The 21086-nt window shown below is 39.1% G+C and overlaps 1 protein-coding gene across 2 annotated transcripts in view; it reads right to left on the minus strand.

Annotated features, from left to right (window-relative positions):
• Window positions 1–21086, minus strand: part of Aoah (acyloxyacyl hydrolase) — a 215003-nt gene that overhangs the window by 53577 nt on the left and 140340 nt on the right. For both annotated transcript variants that reach the window (XM_047562947.1, XM_047562948.1), the window contains exon 13: window positions 10179–10261. In XM_047562947.1, the coding sequence (XP_047418903.1) occupies window positions 10179–10261 (83 nt within the window). The remainder of the gene's footprint in view (window positions 1–10178; window positions 10262–21086) is intronic.

A 21086-nucleotide genomic window follows, 5' to 3' on the forward strand; every position in this document is an offset into this window, starting at 1 on the left:
CACATTCTTCATATTATAACCACTGTCATGGATCCTACTCTGACCTGGATGGGTTGCATGAATAAATCCTAAGATACAGTCCCACTTGAATCAGAATATCTTCATCATTTAGCAATACTTTGAATTCTAAATCTTGTAAGAATGAAAGATGGGAATAATATATAAATAATAAAAGGGTGGCTTGTGTCACTCTAGATGAGGTGAGTCATATTGGGATATTTATCTTTTTAAAAGCTTCTATTATAATTATACACTGGATCTTGGAGATAAATTTGATCCTGATGAGAAATAGCAGCTTTTGACACCTGTGGGCATTGAGTGTGTCTATATGCATTTTCTTTTTAGATCAAGCATTTCAAAAATTGTTCCTAAAATCTGTCTCTGTCACTGTGACCACACTGTGTCAAAGCTCCCCAAACAGAAATGTCCTAGTTGTTCTGTTATAAATAATTCTGTCATCACCTCTCAAGGTTTTGGTTTGAGACCAAATACTCAACCCAGTAGTTGGGCTCACCACATACTTTCCAAAGGCCTACTTCAGCTTGACAAAGGTGACTTCTATGCTCCTCTCCAATGCTCCCTGCGGCTCTTAAAAAATCGTTTAAAATTTTTCATTTTGATGTAACTGCTAAAAGTCTGGAAAAATAGAATAAAGGATTTGCACATACCCTTCACCCAGATTCCCTAAATGTGGATATCTGTAATAATCATGGTACAATGACCTAAATCAAGAAATTAACATTGGTATTACTGTCTTATCTATAGACTTCATTTAATTTTCATTAATTGTCCATTAATGAGCACTTTCTCAGAATCCAGGATCTGATCCAGGATTGCATACTGTATTTAGCTTATGACTTTTTAATCTCCTTTAATCTGGATTGATTGCTTAGTCTTTATCTTTTGTGACCTTGACACTTTTGAGTAGTACTGTCCAATTCTTTGTGTAAAATGTCTCTCAATTTGAGTTTGTATTGTGTGTCCTCATGGTTAAACTCAGGTTTTGCAATTTCTGGTGAGAACACAATGGCACAAGCTCAGTTAGCTTGTAAAAGGTACAAAATTTGCTTTGTTCCAGATCCAGATCAGGGGGATGTCTTAAAATAACTGAATTCAGCTAGGCCTGGCTTAGTATATTTTTTTCCAGTTCATTTGCAGTTTGTCTGTTCACTATTCTTTTACTTCTTTTTCTTGCCTCTATTCCTTTCCAAGGAGACAAGACCACTTTTGATGAAGAAAACTGGCATAGAACACTGGGTTAAGGTGTCTCATTTTGACACTCAGCTAAGTCCGGGACAGGTGTTGATTGCTCAAGGCAGCAAGCAAGATGGTGGCTTTTCAGGCCAGAACCTGAAAGAGGGACAGTATGGCATGGTTAGGACCATGGCCTTTAGCATAAGACATATAGAGTTTAAGGTCTGCTACTGATGGGCTAGAGGACTGTAGGCAAGTTACTTAATCTTTCAAGCCTCAGTTTCTTCATTTGCAAAATGGAGTTATTTTGTAGGTTAAAAGTGGGCAAAATATGTAAAGTACTTACCATAGTGTCTTAGAGAAAATACTTAGTATAAGCTAAAATATATAAAATATATATAAAATATGTAAATGTGATAATAATAATAATAGTAATACTCATATATCTCTCCAGTTGAATTCACCCACCCTGCTAAGAATGACCCTAGAGAGTTGGATCCTAATTCATGGTCTCTGGCAATTTTCCTGGAAATATATGATTAACTGTCTAGGTCCTGAAAGGACATCGACCTGTTTTTTTCTGGCGTGCAGTAGGCCTGCATAGTGGTGTTTCTGTGCCCTGGGCTAGCTCCTTTGACAGTACTCTTGCTCACTGTGGAAGCATTATCCTTTGTTAAGTTTCTTTAAGTCTAGCAGTAGGGTGCACTGCTCCTTGCTTTAGTCAGAAGGCTTCCAGAGGCAACTTCTCTCTTTCTGCTGGACACTGTGGGGAAGGGAGAAAATCTCTTCCTGAACTCAGTTCAGGTTCTCCAGCTGGGGCCTTGTCCAATCTACTGGACAAAGACAGATTCACAAGAGAAAATAAGCAGATGTTTATTAACATGTGAACTGCACGTATACATGGGAGCACCCAGAGGACTGGTTAGAACTTGGGTTTATGTACCATTTTAGGTTAAAGGAAAAAGGATTGGTGTTGGTTGGTGGAGGTGGCAAGTTATGGGAAGGTAACCAGGAAGAGCTGTACTTAACTCTTGTTATGTAGGTTTTAGAGGAGGTCTGATAAAGGTTGTTAAGAGTCCTCTTAATGAAAATTTCCTTAACAAATGTACATTTCCTTTGTGTGAGTGTGTGTGTGTGTGTGTGGTTGTCAATGGACCTTTATTTTATTTATTAATATGCAGTGCTGAGAATTGAACCCAGTGCCTTGCACGTGCTAGGCAAGCGCTCAGTCACTGAGCCACAACCCCAGCCCGTACACTTACTTAAGGAAAACTTATGCATTGCTTTAGACTTTTATTTGGTCTGCTAGTTCTCAAATGGCCATTAATTCAAAATAATCCTCATGCCAAAGAGGCACATTTTGGAGTGGCATATCCAGTACCCTCAACTCCCAGGGTCTGGTCCACTCTCTAGACTTATCTTCACCCTTGGAAGCTTTTCTGACTTGCTGGTCCAGAAGTTCTTGTCCTGCTTTCACTTGAATAGCTTCCAGTCACTTTAACTTGTGAGAGGGTTGAACATTCAAGTGACCATGAGACCAGACAGTGAGGTGTACTTGTGACAGCAGAACAGGCCTGCACAGTACACACCATACCTAAAGGGAAACCCACTTCCCAGCTCCTGCCGATGGTTGCCAAGCAGGAGTGTGGCCCAGTGTTGCCAGAGCTTATGATATTTTAAGATGAACAGAAAGCTGAATTTTTAGTAACACTCTTAATTTTTAAATGACAGCAACAAATTAAATTAAAAAGCAAAAATGCATTGTATGAGCCTGTGGCTTTGCTAGCTTAAAATATTCTGACTTAGAAATTCAAATTCATAGACCTTGGATGAAAGTTGAGACTTATCAACTTTAAATCCTTCATTTTACACATAGGGAAACTGAGAAAGAAGAAGAAATGACTCACAGAGTTTATAGAATCAGCCAACAAAAGGTCAGGACTTGAACAGAGATCAATGCATGTATTGACATTAGACAAAAGTCTTTTAATCATCTGTGCCTATTGCAGTTACTGGTGTTCAAAAATATTAGCAGCATGAATTATGCTATAAAGAATTAATGAATTTAGGGCCTGCCTGTCCCCTGATTTTTCACTGGAGAGAGATAAGAGTGAGTCGTCCTATGTTGTGGTTTACAGATAAGGTAGTGTAATTTATGCCTGATGGAAACCTCCTCTGCTGGTAGTCTCCTGTGGCTTGTGATCAGAGCAGTGATGTGTTGGGAAAACAGTTCAGGCAGCCATCAAAAAGGAGTACTGGTTCGATCCCCAGCACCCAAAAAAAAAAAAAAAAAAAAAAAAAAAAAAAGGAGTACTGAGCTGTCCTCACTCAGTCCCCCATTCACGCAGAATCTCCTCTGTTCTGTCTTTCCTTCACTCTGATTCTGCTCCAGGGCCTCCTACTCCACCGGCTTAGAAACTCTCCTTCGCCCTTGTCTGCTCAGGTTTCTCTCCCGACCTTTTCCCCTTACTTAGTCTTCCCGACTGTTTTCTGTACATGACCCAATTACGTATTTCCTAGACGGTCCTGAAATTTGCCTCTTTCCCCTAGTTTCTCTAGGTCTGTTCAATTCTCCCCATTCTCCAGATGGTTTAACCCAAGTCTGAAGAAGGGAACAAGCCAGATGAAGTTTTCTCAGAGGGTGGAGTGCAGGGCCGGAGGAGGGTGAAGAACCTAAGAGGTTCAAGACCAAACTTGGTTTGCGGCAAGGGTCTCAGGGGTGGTACGGATAAGAGGGTGAGGCTGCAAACACGTGCACTTCAGCAGAGTGTTGCAGTTCCCCACTCCTCGCCTCTAGACACCTCAAGCCAGTCCCCTGCCCCCGCTCTCCTTGTAAGTGGGTGCACAGAGAGGGGACGCCTTTCTGTGTGCCGGGAAGATTGGTCCTATGAAAAACATGCCCTTACATGCTTTTGAATTTCTGAAACAAATCCTCTCCCCAAAAATGTTAACGAAACATTTTGCTAAGCTTGCAAAAACAAAATGGGGAAGGTTGTCAGTGAAAAGGCAATAGATTTCAGTGAAGTCTCGTGTGGAAACTAGGGTGTCCGTGCATCCTAGAAACCCACCACAGCATCTTACTCTGCAGACATGTGTTGCAGTGATGGAAGTTCAGGAATGGGGTTTGCTTGCTTTTAAAAGCAGATGAGTCTTATTTATTTTGAAAGGATATGCTTATGGATTATTTTCACTTATTTTATTTATATCCCATACCATTTTGACATTTGTTTTCCTTCTCACCCTTTATTTTGTCTTTTTGTCTTATATTTATCTACTTATTTTTAATTGATTGTGGTAAGAACAGTTTACAAGGGAATCACCCTCTTAACAGATTTGTTAAGTGCACACTACAGTATTGTTACCTGTAGTCATGTTCTTGCACGGCAGCTGTCTAGAACCTATTCATCTTGCATAATGAAATTGCATACCCATCGAATAGCAACTCCCCATTTCTCCTCCTAGTGACTGCCTTTCTACTCTTTGCTTACATAAGTTGCACATCTTTAGATGCCTTATAAAAGTGGAATCATGCAATCCTTCTCTGACTGGCTTATTTCACTTAGCATCATGACCTCAAAGTTCATCCATGTTGTTGCGTATGGCAGAATTTCCTTCCTCTGAAAAGGCTGAATAGTATTCCATTTTGTTTACATACCACATTTTCACTATTCACTTATTTGTTGATGGACAGTTTGGTTGTTTCTGCCTCTTGGCTATTATGAATCATGTTTCAATGAACTGAGAGTGCAAATATTTCTATAAGATCCTCTTCTCAATTCTTTTGGATTAATATTAGAGGTAATATTCTTGGATCATATACTAGTTCAATTTTAAATTTTCTGAGGAATCACTATATTGTTTTCTAAAGTAGATGTACTTTACATTCCCACCAACAGTGCATGAGGTTCATTTCTCCATGTCCTCAGCAACACTCATCTTTTGCTTTTTGGTAATGGTCATCTTAGCAGGGTCAAGTGGATATCTCATAGTCATTGTGCACAGCACTGGGGTATTTAGGTTGGCAAAGGATGAATTATTGTTCACATTTTATTTCTCCACAGAGCTTAAATGTAACCCCTGAGAAATATTCAGATTCAAAAGATGTGTGACCCTACTATGTGCATTAGGTGTTGAGCTGAGGGTTAGAACTACAAATGTCAGCCCCATGTGGCTCCTGTTCCCTGTCCAGTTGAGAAGCCAGTCTTAAAGCAAATAACTCAACCACGAGTTCAAGAAAGTTCAAGAACACAGGCATGAACAAAGGGTCTGGATGGAGCAGTTGGCTCTGTGACTTTGGGAATGATGGAGCATTAAATCAGGCTAGGACAGGGAAGGTAGAATAAGAGCTCATATTTACTGAGTCCTCACCGAATATGAAGCTCAAGACTAACGCCCAGGCCCCAAAGGGCAGAACATGTCGCTCAGGTGTGAGAGACGGTTTAGGGTTCCCGTTGGCCCTGACAGCCTCCTAGGTGGACTGGACGCTCTCTGGCACTGCCTCTTTCACAGTCTGGTCTCTGGGGGTGAGCATCTTTGCTGAAGAGATGAAGACCCTCATCTGCTCTTCCTCCACCCTTGGTCCCCAGCACAGTCCAGAGCTCCCAGTTCAACCAGCCAAGGTTGTCCCCCAGTCTGTTCCAACCCTCAGCTCCTTTACCATCACAGATTCAGCATTTGCTCCTTCCCTCCTTTATCCTGCCCTTCCCTTTGGTTTCTTTGGTTCCTCCAGTGGAATCCTAAATGCCCCAGTCGGCTGCAGCTATGTCCCACTACCCAGGGCTCCCTTCCCTGTCCTCTGCCCCAGCTTCCTCGTCAGTCTCAGTACTGCCATTGCCAGCTTCCATCACTTCTCACTCCTATCCCAGCCCAGCCTTTACCTCTCAGAGGGAGCCCCTTCTTGCAAGATACTCCAAGTCCACCAAGTACCCGCCACTCATCCTGGTTACCTTCCTGCCTGCCATTGTCCCCAAGGGTCTGGATGCCCAACTCTTGATGTCATTCTGCTGCCCTTAAGCACTGGGAGCTGTGACTCTTCCTACTATTCACATGTTCTTTAAGTTTATTTTGTTTCTTTAAAAAATAATAATAAAGAAAAAATGACTCATTTAAAAAATTCTGAATAAATAAAATTTCAGGTAGTAAGAGGGAGCTTGCAACAATTGTTTCAGTGGCACCCCAGTGATGGACATTTAGGAAGCCCTGTGTCTTCTCATTCTGTCTACAGCAGCCCCATGCTGTTCAGGTACATACTGTTATTATCCTTGTGTGTGGTGGCCCCGTCTAGGTCTACGGTTTTGGGATGCATTCACAATGTCCTGTGGCATAGTTTAGGGAACCGGCTTTAACAGAGTAAGCCTGGGTTTGCAAAAGAGAGGGCAATTGTTCCTCCTGTTCCCCTACTCAGTTTGGTGCAACCTCTCCCCCAGGAGGTCAAGTTGAAGAGGACCGTCTCAAGCTGGCTTGTTATCTAGGCAAGCCAGGTGGTCTTTGGAAACTGTGCTTACTGAGCCCGGATCCCCATGTTACAGATGCAGAAGCAGGTTAGAGAGAGTCAATGACCCACCCAAGACACACACCCATTCCAGGGCCTAAATTCAAAGCCAGTTCTATTTTATACTTTAAGAAAGAAGACTTTATGAGGCAATAGGAGAGGGAAGCCTTTGCTCTCTGTTCTCTGGACTTCACATTCCATCTCTGGGAGGTAAGGTGATGCTCTGTGGGGAGTCAGCCAATTCCACAGCATTCCGACTCATTTCCCCTTCAGTGCACTGGCTGCCTCTTGCCCTGGGCTATTTTGTCCTGTTGGAAACTGTAAGAGCCACTGCCAACCATCTCCTTTGCTGATCATAAAGATAACTTGGCAGGAACCTGATCAATCTTAACCCCCATGCCAGGAAATTATTCTCTGAATTAAAGATGACTTCTATATTTTACAGTTTAAAATGCTCTATAATCCCTGACAATGGTTCTCTACATAGAGGTATCTATAGAAATTTTGAGATCTCTTATATAAAGGTCAAATGAAAATAGGAGCTGTTTCCTTTAATTCTTACTATGCAATTTTAAAGAAACGCTTTAATATTCCATTCAATTCTTTCTTCCCTTTTTCCTCTTTCTCTCTGGCTGGTTCTAAAAAATCAGTGCAGCGCCATAAATATGCAGAATGTGGAAAGCTGACTTTTCCTATATCTAATAAAAACCTTGGGGAGTAATTGAAATAACTTGGCGTGGGTAGTCAGGTTACATGCTGCATAATATCAAAAGAAAATCCAGAGCAAGGAAAGCAACAGAAAATAGGAAGAAGGGCTGGAGAATGAAACCAGGGCATCAAATAATGAGTAACTATGAGAATCTAAGAAAATAAAAAGAATCCTTTTAGAATTACATTCTTAGGAAATAAAAAAGTCAAGAAGCATCTTCAAAGAAGTAATACTAGACAAGGTGCACATTTTCATACATTTCTAAAGGTTGCAAATTCAAAGAAAAGGAAAGAAATACCCCCTCCTCCCCTGGCATCTATTCATTAGACGAAGTCTGGCAGAAGTCACAGGTATCCATCACATTTTTGACATATTTTTCAAGATGAGACTGTCCTCCCATCTCCCTTTTTCCTTTCTGTCTCAGTTAGCAGAATTTTAAAGGAATGTAGTCAGGATGGCAGGTCACACAAGGAGAACCCTCCACTCTCAATTGTCCAGGGAAGCTTTTGGAGCATCTTGCTCTGGTCTTTATGATTTTACAAAAGACTGCTGCATTCATTATGGGTAGGAAAGTGACGCTGACATGTCTGGGTCTTGGGAAGGAGAAATGCTTGTATGGAAGCCGTGAGGAGGGAAAAGAACGTTCAGTCTGCGTTTCTCACAGAATCTTCTGTCTCAGTGTTCTGCACTAACTAACCAGCTTGTAACCCTGAGAAAGTCTATTACTGTTTCCAGACTCAACTTCTTTCTAGGAGTTTAAAAAGATTATTGCTACAAATAAATGAAAACTTTTGGAAACAGAAAAGTAGGGGAAAAGAAAGTAATCACCAATAATTTATTAAACATAATGATATTGGTGTATTTTCTATCAATCTTTCTTCTTAGATACAGCTGGGTTTTGTTATTGTTGTTGTTGTTGTTTTGGATTTTTGGGACTGAACTCTGGGGCCTTCAACCACTGAGTCACATCCCCAGCCCTATTTTGTATTTTATTTAGAGACAGGGTCTCACTGAGTTGCTTAGTGCCTCATTTTTGCTGAGGTTAGCTTGAACTTGTGATCCTCCTGCCTCAACCTCCCAAGCCACTGGGATTACAGGCATGAGCCACTGTGCCCAGCTAGGATTTTTTGTTGTTGTTGTTTTTGTTTTTGTTTTCTTTTAGTGTGGCAGAAATTGAACCCATAGTACCAGTTTTATATCCTGAGGTTTATTTTGGCAAAATTTTATCCTTCTAAATAAAAAATAGACAATTAGTCAATGCTTCTAGAGCTGCATAATATTCCACACAGTTGAGCTTTTGCTTCTATGTTTGTTAGTCTGCCTTGAAAGACAATGTTTGACAGCACTGGGAGCTGTTTTAGTTTCTTAATGGAAAAGAGAAAGTACTGCCGGGGTTTGAACCTATAATGATTCACAGCCAGGTTCAATGGTAACTGCCCACTAATAATTGGCTAGAGAGGTTAAGGTTGACTTCTTTCTAAGGAGCATCTCAGGTCATAGACTAGTGGTTGATTATCTTTGTCTGAGTTGAGTTAGACAACTGGGATAGAAGACCCAGCCCTATAACTTACTATCTCTGTGACCTGGCACAAGGTTCCCAGCCTATCTGTGTCTCCATTTCCTCAGCAGCAACAGTGTGAATACCCTTCTGATTCCTCCTTTCTGAGAAATAAGCTTTAACACATTCGATAATTGGGTTGAGTTCTGCGATCAATGTGTACATTGCAATTTTTTCTTTCCTTTGTCCTCCCTCAACACTCCCCAGTGCTCTGACAATCAATGGTGTCTTAGTACTGAGGAAATATAATACTACTTGCCTGACAGTGTTTGCGATGGAAAGTATTAACCGAAATATACATGGAATGTTCTCAGTACTTGGTAGGGACTCAATAAATGGCAGCTACTATTTATTAGTTTAAAAAAATCTGTTATTCTTAGAATGGTAGAACATTTATTCTGAGGAGAATATTTATTTTAGGAAAGACATTAGTTGAAAGTAGCGTATTTAGTTAAAACTCATGCTGCTTGGAAAATTCCTCCACATCTTAAGTTAATTAGAGATGGCACAGGATGGCAAATAGGTTTAACTTCATGTGCCAAGTCTAATCTGTTGATGATGATTGTCAGACATGCCGCGTCATGAGACCTGCTTCAGCAGACTCTGGGTGTAGCAGGCAGGAGTGCCAAGGTTGATTAGTAATGTGTTCCCCAGGCTCAGCAAGACGGAGTGGCAATGCACACACTGTTTGCCGTCTCTGTGTTCTGATGTCACAAAACATTACATGGCAATTCATTAGCATTAGCTGGGCTCTGGTTTTTAACTCAAGACCCTGCAGCAATAGACCACCTCTAGGTCCAAGGTGGGACGTGAAACCCACACGGGTAAAACTTAAAACTCCATCCTCAGCAGACATACAGGGAACTTTGCACCAGAAAGTAGAGTTTTAGCCATGATCTTGACTTTGCTCAGCCTTTGTTTTGCTAATGCTCATTTAGGTCTTGTCTGCTGAGCTTTGTATACCCTGCACCTTGGCCTTTCTAGAACATTGCTGTTGAATTGACTGAACTGCCCCCGAGTCTTCCCCTTGACTGCATCTTGTGCTTGTCCTCCTTGGCTGTAGATGGCTGGCTGTAAGCCCAGGGAACTTTGCTCAGAAAGGGTGATGGTGTTGGAATGGAAATTGTTCATTTTATCCTTATCTAATTCTCAGCTTTTGTAGCACCTACAAAGTAAAACCAATGATTACAGTGCTTTGTTGAAGGCTCACATGGAAAGCCACATACCATTTCTTGAAATATTCTGGTAGTCCCTGTGGTTGCAGTGGTTTCTTCTCCGTAAACGAAGATAAATAGATTTTTCTTCAATTCTGAAACAAATAGATGTATTTATATATTTAATGTCAGACATTTAATGGTGAAATTCAAAGAAACATTATTTTTTGGTACTGGGGATTGAAGTCAGGGGCACTCAACCACTGAGCCACATCTCCAGCCCTATTTTATATTTTATTTAGAGACAGGGTCTCCCGGAGTTGCTTAGCTCCTTGCTTTTGCTGAGGCTGGCTTTGAATTTGTGATCCTCTTGCCTCAGCCTCCTGAGCTGCTGGGATTACAGTCATACACCACTGTACGGGGCAAAGAGACTTATTTTTGACATGATTTGTAAAAATATGGTGAAAAGGAACTCAGAAGATCAAAATTTCACTAACATGTTTTTTTCTAAACTATGAATGTCTTATTGGGAGTTATGAGAAGCAATTCAATGAAATGAGTGCCATCAATATGGTAAGAGTATTGCTGAAGATATCAAATTTCTTTTGTATGAACCTTTGGAATCACCTCTTTCTAATCTTTGTACTAACAGCTGCAATATTCTTTTTGAGGAATTATTCATCTTTATAAATTCTTTTGTTTTGAACCTGACCATATTCTCTTTTTCCCTCTGGTTGCTCTGAAGAGGTGGCGGACTCTTGTGTTCAGATCCATTCTCCCCTTTGTTCATTGTAACAGTTTTAAGCAGGACCTGTGTGTGCTCAGAATGATGACTGCATTCCTCAGCTTCCCTTGCAGCTAGGAGCAACCATGTCACCAAATTCTGGATGATGCAATGAAATTAGAAATATCCAGTGGCAATTTCTGGAACGTTTCTTAGAAAACAATTGGAAAGTAACGCTTGCTCTTTCTTTGACTCATTTCTCCAACCTGGAATAGGAATGGTACCATCTTGGACTATGGGGAGAAGTCCATGTTGGAAAAGCAGAGGGGTCAGTTGGAAGAAGCCTGGATCCCTGGAGAGTGGGTAGAGTTGAGCCCCTATATCAGTTTCAGACCGTGTATCTCTGTACTTTTCTATGTAAGAAAAATAAATTCATGTACTACTTTATTTATGCCACCCATATGTTGAATCTGTTTTACTTATAGTTGAATCTAATATTAATGAACACAGAGCTGGAGACAAATTTGATGAGAGTATCTGGCTATAATTATACATATTTTAAGCAATTTTCTTGGCTTTCCTTTGCCTCATCTTTGATTTTCTAATTTCTTTTGCCAAGCTTTTAATTTAATTTAAATGTAATTTAATGTTATGCTGTCTATATTTTTATAGATTTCCTAAAATTCTTTTTGAAACAAGATCAAGTATAAACTAATGAATAATAATTCAACTTATAAATATTCCATTACTCTTCAAAGGTATCTTTTCTTCATTCTGATAAACTCATATCTCACAACCTTAAGTAAAATCACCCTCTATTTTAAGTATTATGAAAATCTTAATAATTGTATTAAAATGCTTGGCAACTGTCTCGAATATCTCAGAAAGGTAAGCATGTATATGTTTGGGCATTTGGAATGCACTGGTGGTAGAAATATTTTTGAAGTCTGAGAAACTAATGATAACATTTCTTCATAGAAGACCAAGATATCTGAGCAATATTTTAAGTATGAGATTTTTGCTTTGTGATAGAATTTTGAAGTGAATGATATATTTTGTTGTTGTTGTTGTTGTTGTTATCATTATTATCTAAGCTACCCATGCACATAGACTTAAAAATCAAATTTAAGAGGATGTTTGTTGAGCATCTTATATGGTCCAGGTGCAAATTATTGCAGGTAATTGGGTTATATTGGCAAATGAAAAAGACAAGATTCTTGCCTCTGTATTGTTGACATTCCAGTAGGAAAAGAGACGTCAAAAGCACAAAACATTCTAAATAACAAAACTACAGAGTATTCTAGCACGTGATAAATTCTATGAAAAAGGAGGGAAAAGGAGATTAGGATTAGAGTGACCACAGGAAGTCTCATTGGAAGGTGAGTTAGGATAAAGATGAGCCTTATAGAGCCAAAGAGTTTGACTAGTTAAGACTCGTAATGATAAATAGCAATCTCATACTTTACTTCTTTCCTAATTCCCAGAGGCACCCAATTTTAACCTTAATTGACTGAGTCTTTTGGTATTGGGGGAGGGGTGAATTTTTCTCTTTAAGTAACATGCTTAAAAAATTTGATTGGTCTTTTTAAATTCCCTTTGCTTGATTTTTTGTATTTATCATTTTTGTATTTATCATTCACCCTCTAATCTTCTATACTTGTTTGTAGAGCATAATGATCTTTTTTTGATATGCTCCATATGTCAGATTATTTATTAATTTTGTTATCTTGTGAAAATGTCTCCTGGAGTCCGTGTCAGTTTGCTTCAGTTGGACTTGTCATTACCCTGGTGCACAGTGGGTAGCCTGAGAGCTCCCTTCTCTATCCTACTGGGTTGTTAGACATCTGATTTCCTGGAAGGCTATACTTTTCTTATTTTGAATGGAGAAAACTTTTATGTAACACTGAGAGGTGGATGGGACGTAGTTTTATATTTTTAGCAATTGCATATCTGAAAACGCTTTTATTCTTTGACTTGCTGGTGAGGTGTAAAGGTAGGTCTGGAAACATAGCTTACACTGTAATATGAATGTTAGTAGGATTAATGGAATTTGGTGGGAAAAAACAAAGTGAAGAAGTAGCAGAGTTTACCTAGTCCCTAACTCTAATCTTATCTAAAGGTGTCCTAGGACACAGATGAATTAGACCTCTGGGACAAGAACCCCGCTCTTTGGCATAATACATATTATTCAGGAAAAAGGATTGAAGTATATCTAAGTCACGGGGATGTTGAAGATGATGACCATATTGATAATAACAACTATCACCAAGATAATAATAGATTTCTTATGTAGGCTATTGCTTTGTTAAAATGGGGGTCCCTCAAACATGATGGACCAGCTTCTTGCCAAGGTACCCAAAAGGTGAAGGAAATTAGCTTCCAAAACCATCAGAATTTGGAATTTGACTATCTGACTTATGTGGCAGTTTGAAGATGGTCATATTATTCTTAACACTCTACCCTTGAATCTGAGCTGGGCTGGTTTCTTCAGCTAATAGAGTATGGCAAAGTGGCACTCTGCTAATTCTGGCTCTTAAAATTCCTGGCAGCTTTTGCTTTGTAGAGTCCTGAGCTGCCATATGAGAAGTCTGACTATTGTGCTGGAAGCTCTATAAGGAGATCCCACTTTGGAAGAAACCAAGATGTTCCTTGGTAGGTGAACAGATACACTGTGGTATATCCATACAATGGAATAGTCAGTGATAAGAAGAAATGAGCTGTTAAGCAATGAAAAGATGTAGAACTTTAAGTGCGTATTTTAAATGAATATAGTCAACCTGAAAATACTGCATACTATATGATTCCAACTACAGATGTTCCTTGATTTACGGATGAAAACATGTACCAGCAAACCCACTTAAAGTTGAAAATATCATAAGTCAAAAATGGATTTAATATACCTAACCTACCAAACATCACAGCTTAGCCACACAGCACATGATAGGGCATTGGTTGTTTCCGATTGTGATTGTGTGACTCATTGGGAGCTGCAGCTCATTACTGTGGTTTAGCATCACAAGAGAGCATCAAACCACATATCACTAACCTGGGAAAAGATCAAAATTCAAAGTACACTTTCTGTTACATGCATTTTACTTTTGTACCATTATAAAGTTGAGGAAAATCACAAGGTGAAACATGGTAGGTCAGGGACTATTTATTTATGACATTCTAGAAAAGGCAAAACTATGGAGATAGTAAAAAAGATTAGTAGTTATCAGGGATTTGGGTGGGAGAAGGAAAGATGAATAAGTGGAGCACAGTGGATTTTTAAGGCAATGCTAATCTGAATTAATATTGGCTCTTCATTTTTAACCAGTGTACCACACTAATACAAGATGTTAATAATAGGGGAATTTGGGGAGGAGGTGAAGAGGTATGTAGAAACTCCTTGTACTTTCTGCTCAATTTATCTATAAATCTAAAACTGCTAAAAAAGTAGTGTCTTAACTTTTAGTTGCTCCTTCCCAGGCACCAGTCATGTGAATGAATCCTCTTGGATACTCCAGTTCATTCTGGCTATTAGGCGGAATCCCATGGAGTAACCATGGTCAATATCATTTGGACAGGAAGCATTGGCTAGCTGAGCTCTTGAATTCCTGACCCTCATAATTATAAGATAAAATGAAAATGGTTATTTTATTTGAACCACTACAGTTTGTAGTACTTTGTAACATAATGGATAACTAGAAGAGTTTGGTTGTAGAATTTGGTTAAGACAATTTTTTCCAGGGAGGTTTGAAGGAATTAGTTTGTCAGCTTCTAACCTCCCAGTGTTGTCTGAAGCCATTCAGTGTCTTGATGTTTTGAAAGCCTATAGTAGCGCTTTGTTCCAAATGTTCTTGTTATAATTTAGATATGAAGTGTCCCTCAAAAGTTCACATGTTAGACAGTGCAATAAAGTTTAGAGGTGAAACAATTGGGTTATGAGAGCCTTAACCTAAACAGTGTATGAATTCACTTGAATGAATTAACAGGGTGGTAACTGTAGACAGTTAGGGTGTGACTGGGAGAGGTGGGTCATGGAGGGTGTGCCTTTGGGGTATGTATTTTGTCCCTGGTGAGCTGAGCTTACTCTCTCTTGGCTTCCTGGTGGCCATGTCCTGAGCTGCTTTCTTCCACCATGCCCTTTCTGCCTTGATGTTCTGCCTTACCTGGGGCCCAAAGTAATGGAACTGGCCATCTATGGACGAAGTCTCTGGAACCGTGAGTGCCAAATAAACTTTCCTCTAAAATTGTTCGTGTCCGGTCTTTTGGTCATAGTGGCAAAAAAGCTGACTAAACCATTCTGAAATGTTATGATAGCAGGCAGTCTAGGTGTGGTTCTATTTTCATTCAGTTTTGGGCATTTGATGGAGTCTTTCACCTCCGAAGTTCATATTATTCAATTCTGAGAGATGTTCTTGAATTATTTCATTGATGACATCCCCATGTCTTTTTTAGAACTATTAGTTGGATATTGAGTTATCTGAACTGGTCTTCCAGTTTTCCTAGATTTTCTGGCCTATTTTCATTTGTCTTTTTCCTTCGCTTTTCTGGATGATATGCTCCACTTAATCTTCAACTCTCCATTACAATTATCTGCTATCTTGTATCAATTATTCAGGAAGCAGAAATATTCAACCCAACAGCCACCAGAGGCATGGCATCATCACTGCACATTCAACTTATGAAATCAATGTGCTCTCACAAAAATGTGAACCTGTGAAAATGTTATTCTATTGGCATTTTCATTAAAATAGGAATATGTTTCCTTTAGTACATCCAAGGAGAGCCCACAATCTTCAATGATTTTGTCTATTAAAAAATTATCTGCTATCACTAGCATAATTTCCAAGTATTCTTTGTTGTTATCTGAATATTCCTTTAATCTTATCATAGGTTCTTATTTTATGAATGTAATCTTTTATATTTTTGAAGATAATTATAGTTATTTTTGTAAGTAGGCTATTAATTAGAGGATTTTTTCCCCCCTTTGGTACTGAGGATTTAACTCAGGGTGCTTTACCATTGAGTTGCATCCGTAGCCCTTTTTTATTTTTTATTTTGAGACAGAGTCTCATAAAGTTGCTGAGTCTGGTCTTGAACTTGTGATCTTCCTGTCTTAACCTCCCAAGTTGTTGGGATTACAGGATATGCCACCATGGCCCTAGAGCATTTTATATTTTTTTAGGTCCCTCACCCCTGCCACCTTCCCACGCCCACCAGTACCTAGTTTTTCTCTCATTTTTTTGTTTTTATATGGTTTTTATGTTGAAGGTTTCCCTTAGGTGTCTGATGATCTGATGGTCTTGGGTTATTGGTTTAAATTTAAAATATTTAAAAAAATTTTTTTGTTTAGTTGTAGATGGACACATTTATTTAATTTTATGTGGTGCTGAGGATCGAAGCCAGTGCCACGCACGCACATGCTGGGCAAGCACTCTACCAACCTCAGCACCTATATTTAAACATTGAAATTGCACACTAACAAGCTGATTTGGAACTGGGCTGCTGGGTGTGCTTTTTGAGTATGGTCCTGGCTGTAGGGTGAACTGGTTGGGCCTTTCTCAGGGAACCCTGCTGTTAGAATTTGGGGTCTCCTTTTGGGATGTTTGCATTCGGGGGGTGGGGGCGGTGGGGAAAAGTTGTCTAGTCCACAGCCAGGAGAGTACCTGCCAGGGCCCAGAACTTGGCCTGGGCAGAGTTAGGGGTGTGTTCCTCAGTGTTCCATATGCCTGTGCTTTAGTAGGACGTTCCTCTCTTATTTTATGTCTAGTGTCTCCTAGTCCAGACACTAAAAAGTCACTCTTAGAGAATAGACCTCTAGTCTTCTTCCAGGGGAGGTAGAGTGTGGTGGTAAACTTAAGGGATTAGAAAAACTAACTGCTTTTTCTGCAATATTTTAACCAATACTTCTGTTTTTAGCCTCACTTCCATTTCTAGGTCCACTCAGTCAGTCCTCAAGTCTTTTGGGGGTTCTGTAGTGTAAACTGGGTTGTTGATGAGTATTCCCTCCCACCAGCTTGGGATACAGCTATCCTGAATCTGCCATCAACTACAGCTTGTCTTTCTGCTTCTGGCTTCCAACATTCTGTGGCTGTTGGCTCTTCCTGTTCTCTTTGTCCTTGGGGAAAAATTCATTTACTATCGTTTAAGTAGGGTTTTCTCGAGGGAGAGAAGTAAATGCTTCTGTTAATATGCTATTTTACCTAGAAACCTGATACAAATATTTTACACATTGCATGGTTTACGCCCTCTGCCTTGACTATTTTATTATATTTTGGAAAAGCAGATGGGAAATGGACATTAGATCTGAGTTCAATACTGAAATAATTTCATGGTCAATAAAGAAGGTTTATTTTCCTTTGGGAAAGTAATTGTTACCAATACGTGGTCATAAATGTATTTTTGATAATTCTAAAAATGGAATTTATGTACTGAAATATTGTTTTGCTCATGACCTGCTCCTGGAGAGTAAATAGCATGGGTATTAATCTTATAGGTACAGCTTGTTACACTTTTCATTGCAAGAATATCGACATATTTACCAATTGACAATGGATTCATTAATATTTCTGACTAGAAATAGCACCAGAGGGCTAGGGATATAGCTCAGTGGTAGATTGCTTGCATAGCATGCACAAAACCTTGAGTTCAATCTCCACTATTCCCTTTCCACCACAACAGCTAGAATTTGGGGATTAAATTCTTCTGCCAAGCACTAGAAGTATTTTATATAACCAAAACACACTGTTTTCTTTCATCCTCTTCCCCAATAAATAATCACATTTTAGGAATCGAGATCCCATGGAGTGCTCAGGAATCCTGAGCCTACAGAGGATCAATGGAAATTTTGAGATGCCTACGCATTCAGAGGATTACTCAAGAGAAAGTGAGGGTCTATATGCAGGGTCAGTTGGGCTACATGCATAGGACCATCTGAGGATGTCAGGACACACTGCTAAGGAAGTCAAACTATAATGATTGTTCTGGTCTCAAATCCCCCTTTTGTTCACTTATCTCCACTTGGTTTCAAGTGTCCCAGTGTGATCTTTTGTTAGTCTCTTTTCCTTCTGTTGCATAACAAAATCCAGACCAATGGGCCTATAGAAGAGGTGACTGCTTCAACCTGCACTTTGTGGCATGCAGAGTGAGGATACTTGAAAGTTCTCTTCCACACCTTGGTCTGATGCCTAAAGTACTCATATCCTCAACACCAGAAGCAGGCTGGCTGGAGGTTTATCATGTTAAATTTCTGGTTTTATCAGCTCTATCTACTGGAGGGCTCTGGGAAACACAGTTACTGTATGTGAGGACCCACTGGTCAGATTTTGATTACTAGCCAAAATTCATAATTCAAAATATATCTCAACTAGAATGGCTACTTATTGCTTTACCCAACACTGGTTCATATACTACAAAAACTACTGTCTCTGAGAGCCTTCTAATACCCCCATTTCATTAAAACAAATCAAAACAAAGTAAAATAAAAAATGGGTCTCAAGAATAATAATGCAGACAAATTATGAGTTGATTTACAACTAAAATAAATGGTTGCCTCATGTATTGGCTCAAAGGAGAACCTACTTGGAGAGTTTTCCCAAAGAGTTAGTAGCCTGTCAAAAGTCTTCAGGATGAATTGAGTGTGATATGCTTCAAGCAATAGTGACATATCATATTTTGGTTTACTTTCTTAGACCATTTCTGACTCTCTCCAGAGGCACATCTAGTTTGGGCATAAATTCTGAGGTCCTATTAAGTTAAATTTTAGGAAATAAGTCACAGAAAAGAGTGGGGCTTGGAAGGTTAGCAGCAGGGTGGTGAGAGATAAATGGTAACATTTGATGTGAAGGTTTAGGGCAGGGCAGTAGATTAGGATAAAATTGGATAACTTACAGACTAGACAGGCTCTGTCTAGGGACCTTTCCTTCTAGAAAGCTTTGAGAAAAGGGTGAATATTTTTCTTTCTGATGAGGATGGAGTTCAGGCCAGCATGGGGCCAGGGAGATGGATTAAAGACCTTTCAAATTTTCTTCTAGTCCTTTGTTAGTAGCTGGAGCCCTGTGTAACTCCGAACGCACTGCATCATAGAATAACCAAGATTCAGCCTCTGAGAGTGATAAACATGCAGATTGTGACTTGTGTATTCAGAGAGACCAGCGGTGTGCTAATTTCATAGGGTGAGGATGACTGTATCGAGGAGGTCCTGGGAGTTCAGACATGCAAAGATTAGCAGGACAGCATGATAAATTTTGAATTTGGAGCAGGAAAATAGTGTGGGGAAATAGACTTCATGGGCACTGTGTTCAATAATTCATGAGCTTCTGGACTTAGTCGAGGCTGTCTACCTGTTAGGTTTGCCTCTCACTAAGACAGCTTCCTCTGCTGTTCTTTGAGGGTGGAGTGATTTTAACTCTCTCCATCCTGGCTGTTACCAGCTCCAGATTTGATTCTAGGCCAGTGTTTTAAGGTGAACATGACAATGTGATAAAACTAAGAGATTTAAGAAAATGAATGCTTATAAATTTGAAAAAGATCAGCTGTGACATAGAAGATCATTTTAATAATCTAACAGCATTTCTCAAAGGATGCTCTGTGAAGCACCAATTTCTGAAGATCTATCTTTTTCATAAAACACACATACAGAGTCCACATAGTTCTGCAGTGAAATAAGTTTAGGAAATGTTTCATAATAGCAGCAAAAAATGGACTAAGACAATCTTGCACCTCTTTTTTTTTGGAGATATAAAAGCTTTTTGGCATCTAAAAGCTCTGATAAGCCTTACACTGAATAAACTTGTTTCCCTTTATTTAAATTAGCATTTACTCAACTTATTTGACTTTATGAATCTTTTAGAAAATGTGTATAATACCTTTTAACAGTTTGTGGAACTAATAATTCACAGAAGAGTTTTTGAAGAAAATTGATGGATTATCTCTGGGATCTTTGTTTGAAAATTAAGATGTTCTAAAATCTCATGTCCTGTTGGTTATAAGAATTCTGCTAAAGACATTTGGAGGGAGTTCATTTGCTTTGGTCAACCTAGGTTGCAAAATTACATCATTCTGTACAAAAAAAAAAATCACTGGAGGCTTGAATTTATCTATTATTGATCAAATTTACTTACTAGCAAATCTTTCCTTTGTTTTTATTCTTTGTACTTGGCTACTAGTTACTAATTTTCTTTTAAATTCATCTTCTCCAATTTGTTGATTGTAGGATGAATATTTTAATATTGATCTTGTGATTTAATATTTTAGTGAATTTTGCTAATTTCTTGTAGAACAATGACTATAGGACACACTTAGAAATCCAAGAGTTTGTCGTGCTGATTTACTTTTACACGTATCATATCATGCAGCTGGAGATTCAATTCATGCTGTTTATATTCCTCTTTCCTCATCCCTACCATTTCCCGTGAAATGTTAGTTCCTGCAAATCTGATTTGATTTGGGCAATTTGAGAAAATGTATATGAAGGAGGTGTGTAGATTGTAAAGCACTCTAAAATGTAAAATTATATAATGAACTAGTTCAGCAATTCTTTTATTGAAGACCTGCTGTTGTGCTGGGTACTCAGGCCACAAGTCATCTGATCACACTTGAGATGCTCAGAGTCTTGGTGCAGAGCAGGTGGAATGGAAGATGGTGAGTAAGCGGCTATGATAAGTGAGTTGACTTTGGTACCAAAGGACACAGTGAGAGATCAGATGAGAATCATTCAGCTCAATGGAGGTTAGTAGGAAGAGGTTGTCTAGAGAACCTGATACCTGAGCAGTGGGTATTGACCCACAGCAGAGGGTAACTAGATAAAACACAGATGAGGATAGATACGTATGAAGAGATGCTTAACTCAAAATGATAAAATACTGTTAGAGTGGAAAAAAAATTAAAAAGGTGGACAATGTCTAATGTTGGCCAGGATGTAGTGAAACAAATATTCTCACACACTAATTGTGAGAATATAAATTTGTCTAGCCCATTTAGAAGACTTATAAAAAATTAAGATTATATATATTTTGATCAACAATTATTTTTCCAAAGAAATCCTTACACATATTCATAAAGATATAGTACAGAATGTTCATTGTAGTGTTATTGGGAATAATGAGACTTTGGAAATAAGTTGAATGTCTACTGACGGGAAAGAGAAAAATCACACTGTGAAATACTTTGCAGTATAGCACAAGAATAGAAGGTGCCCCAAGAGTCATTGCTAAGTCAAAGCATAACTTTTACTATGTTAAGCATCATGTATGACTTATTGGAGAATC

This window comes from Sciurus carolinensis, chromosome 8 (genome assembly GCF_902686445.1).
Source record: "Sciurus carolinensis chromosome 8, mSciCar1.2, whole genome shotgun sequence".
Taxonomy (NCBI): domain Eukaryota; kingdom Metazoa; phylum Chordata; class Mammalia; order Rodentia; family Sciuridae; genus Sciurus; species Sciurus carolinensis.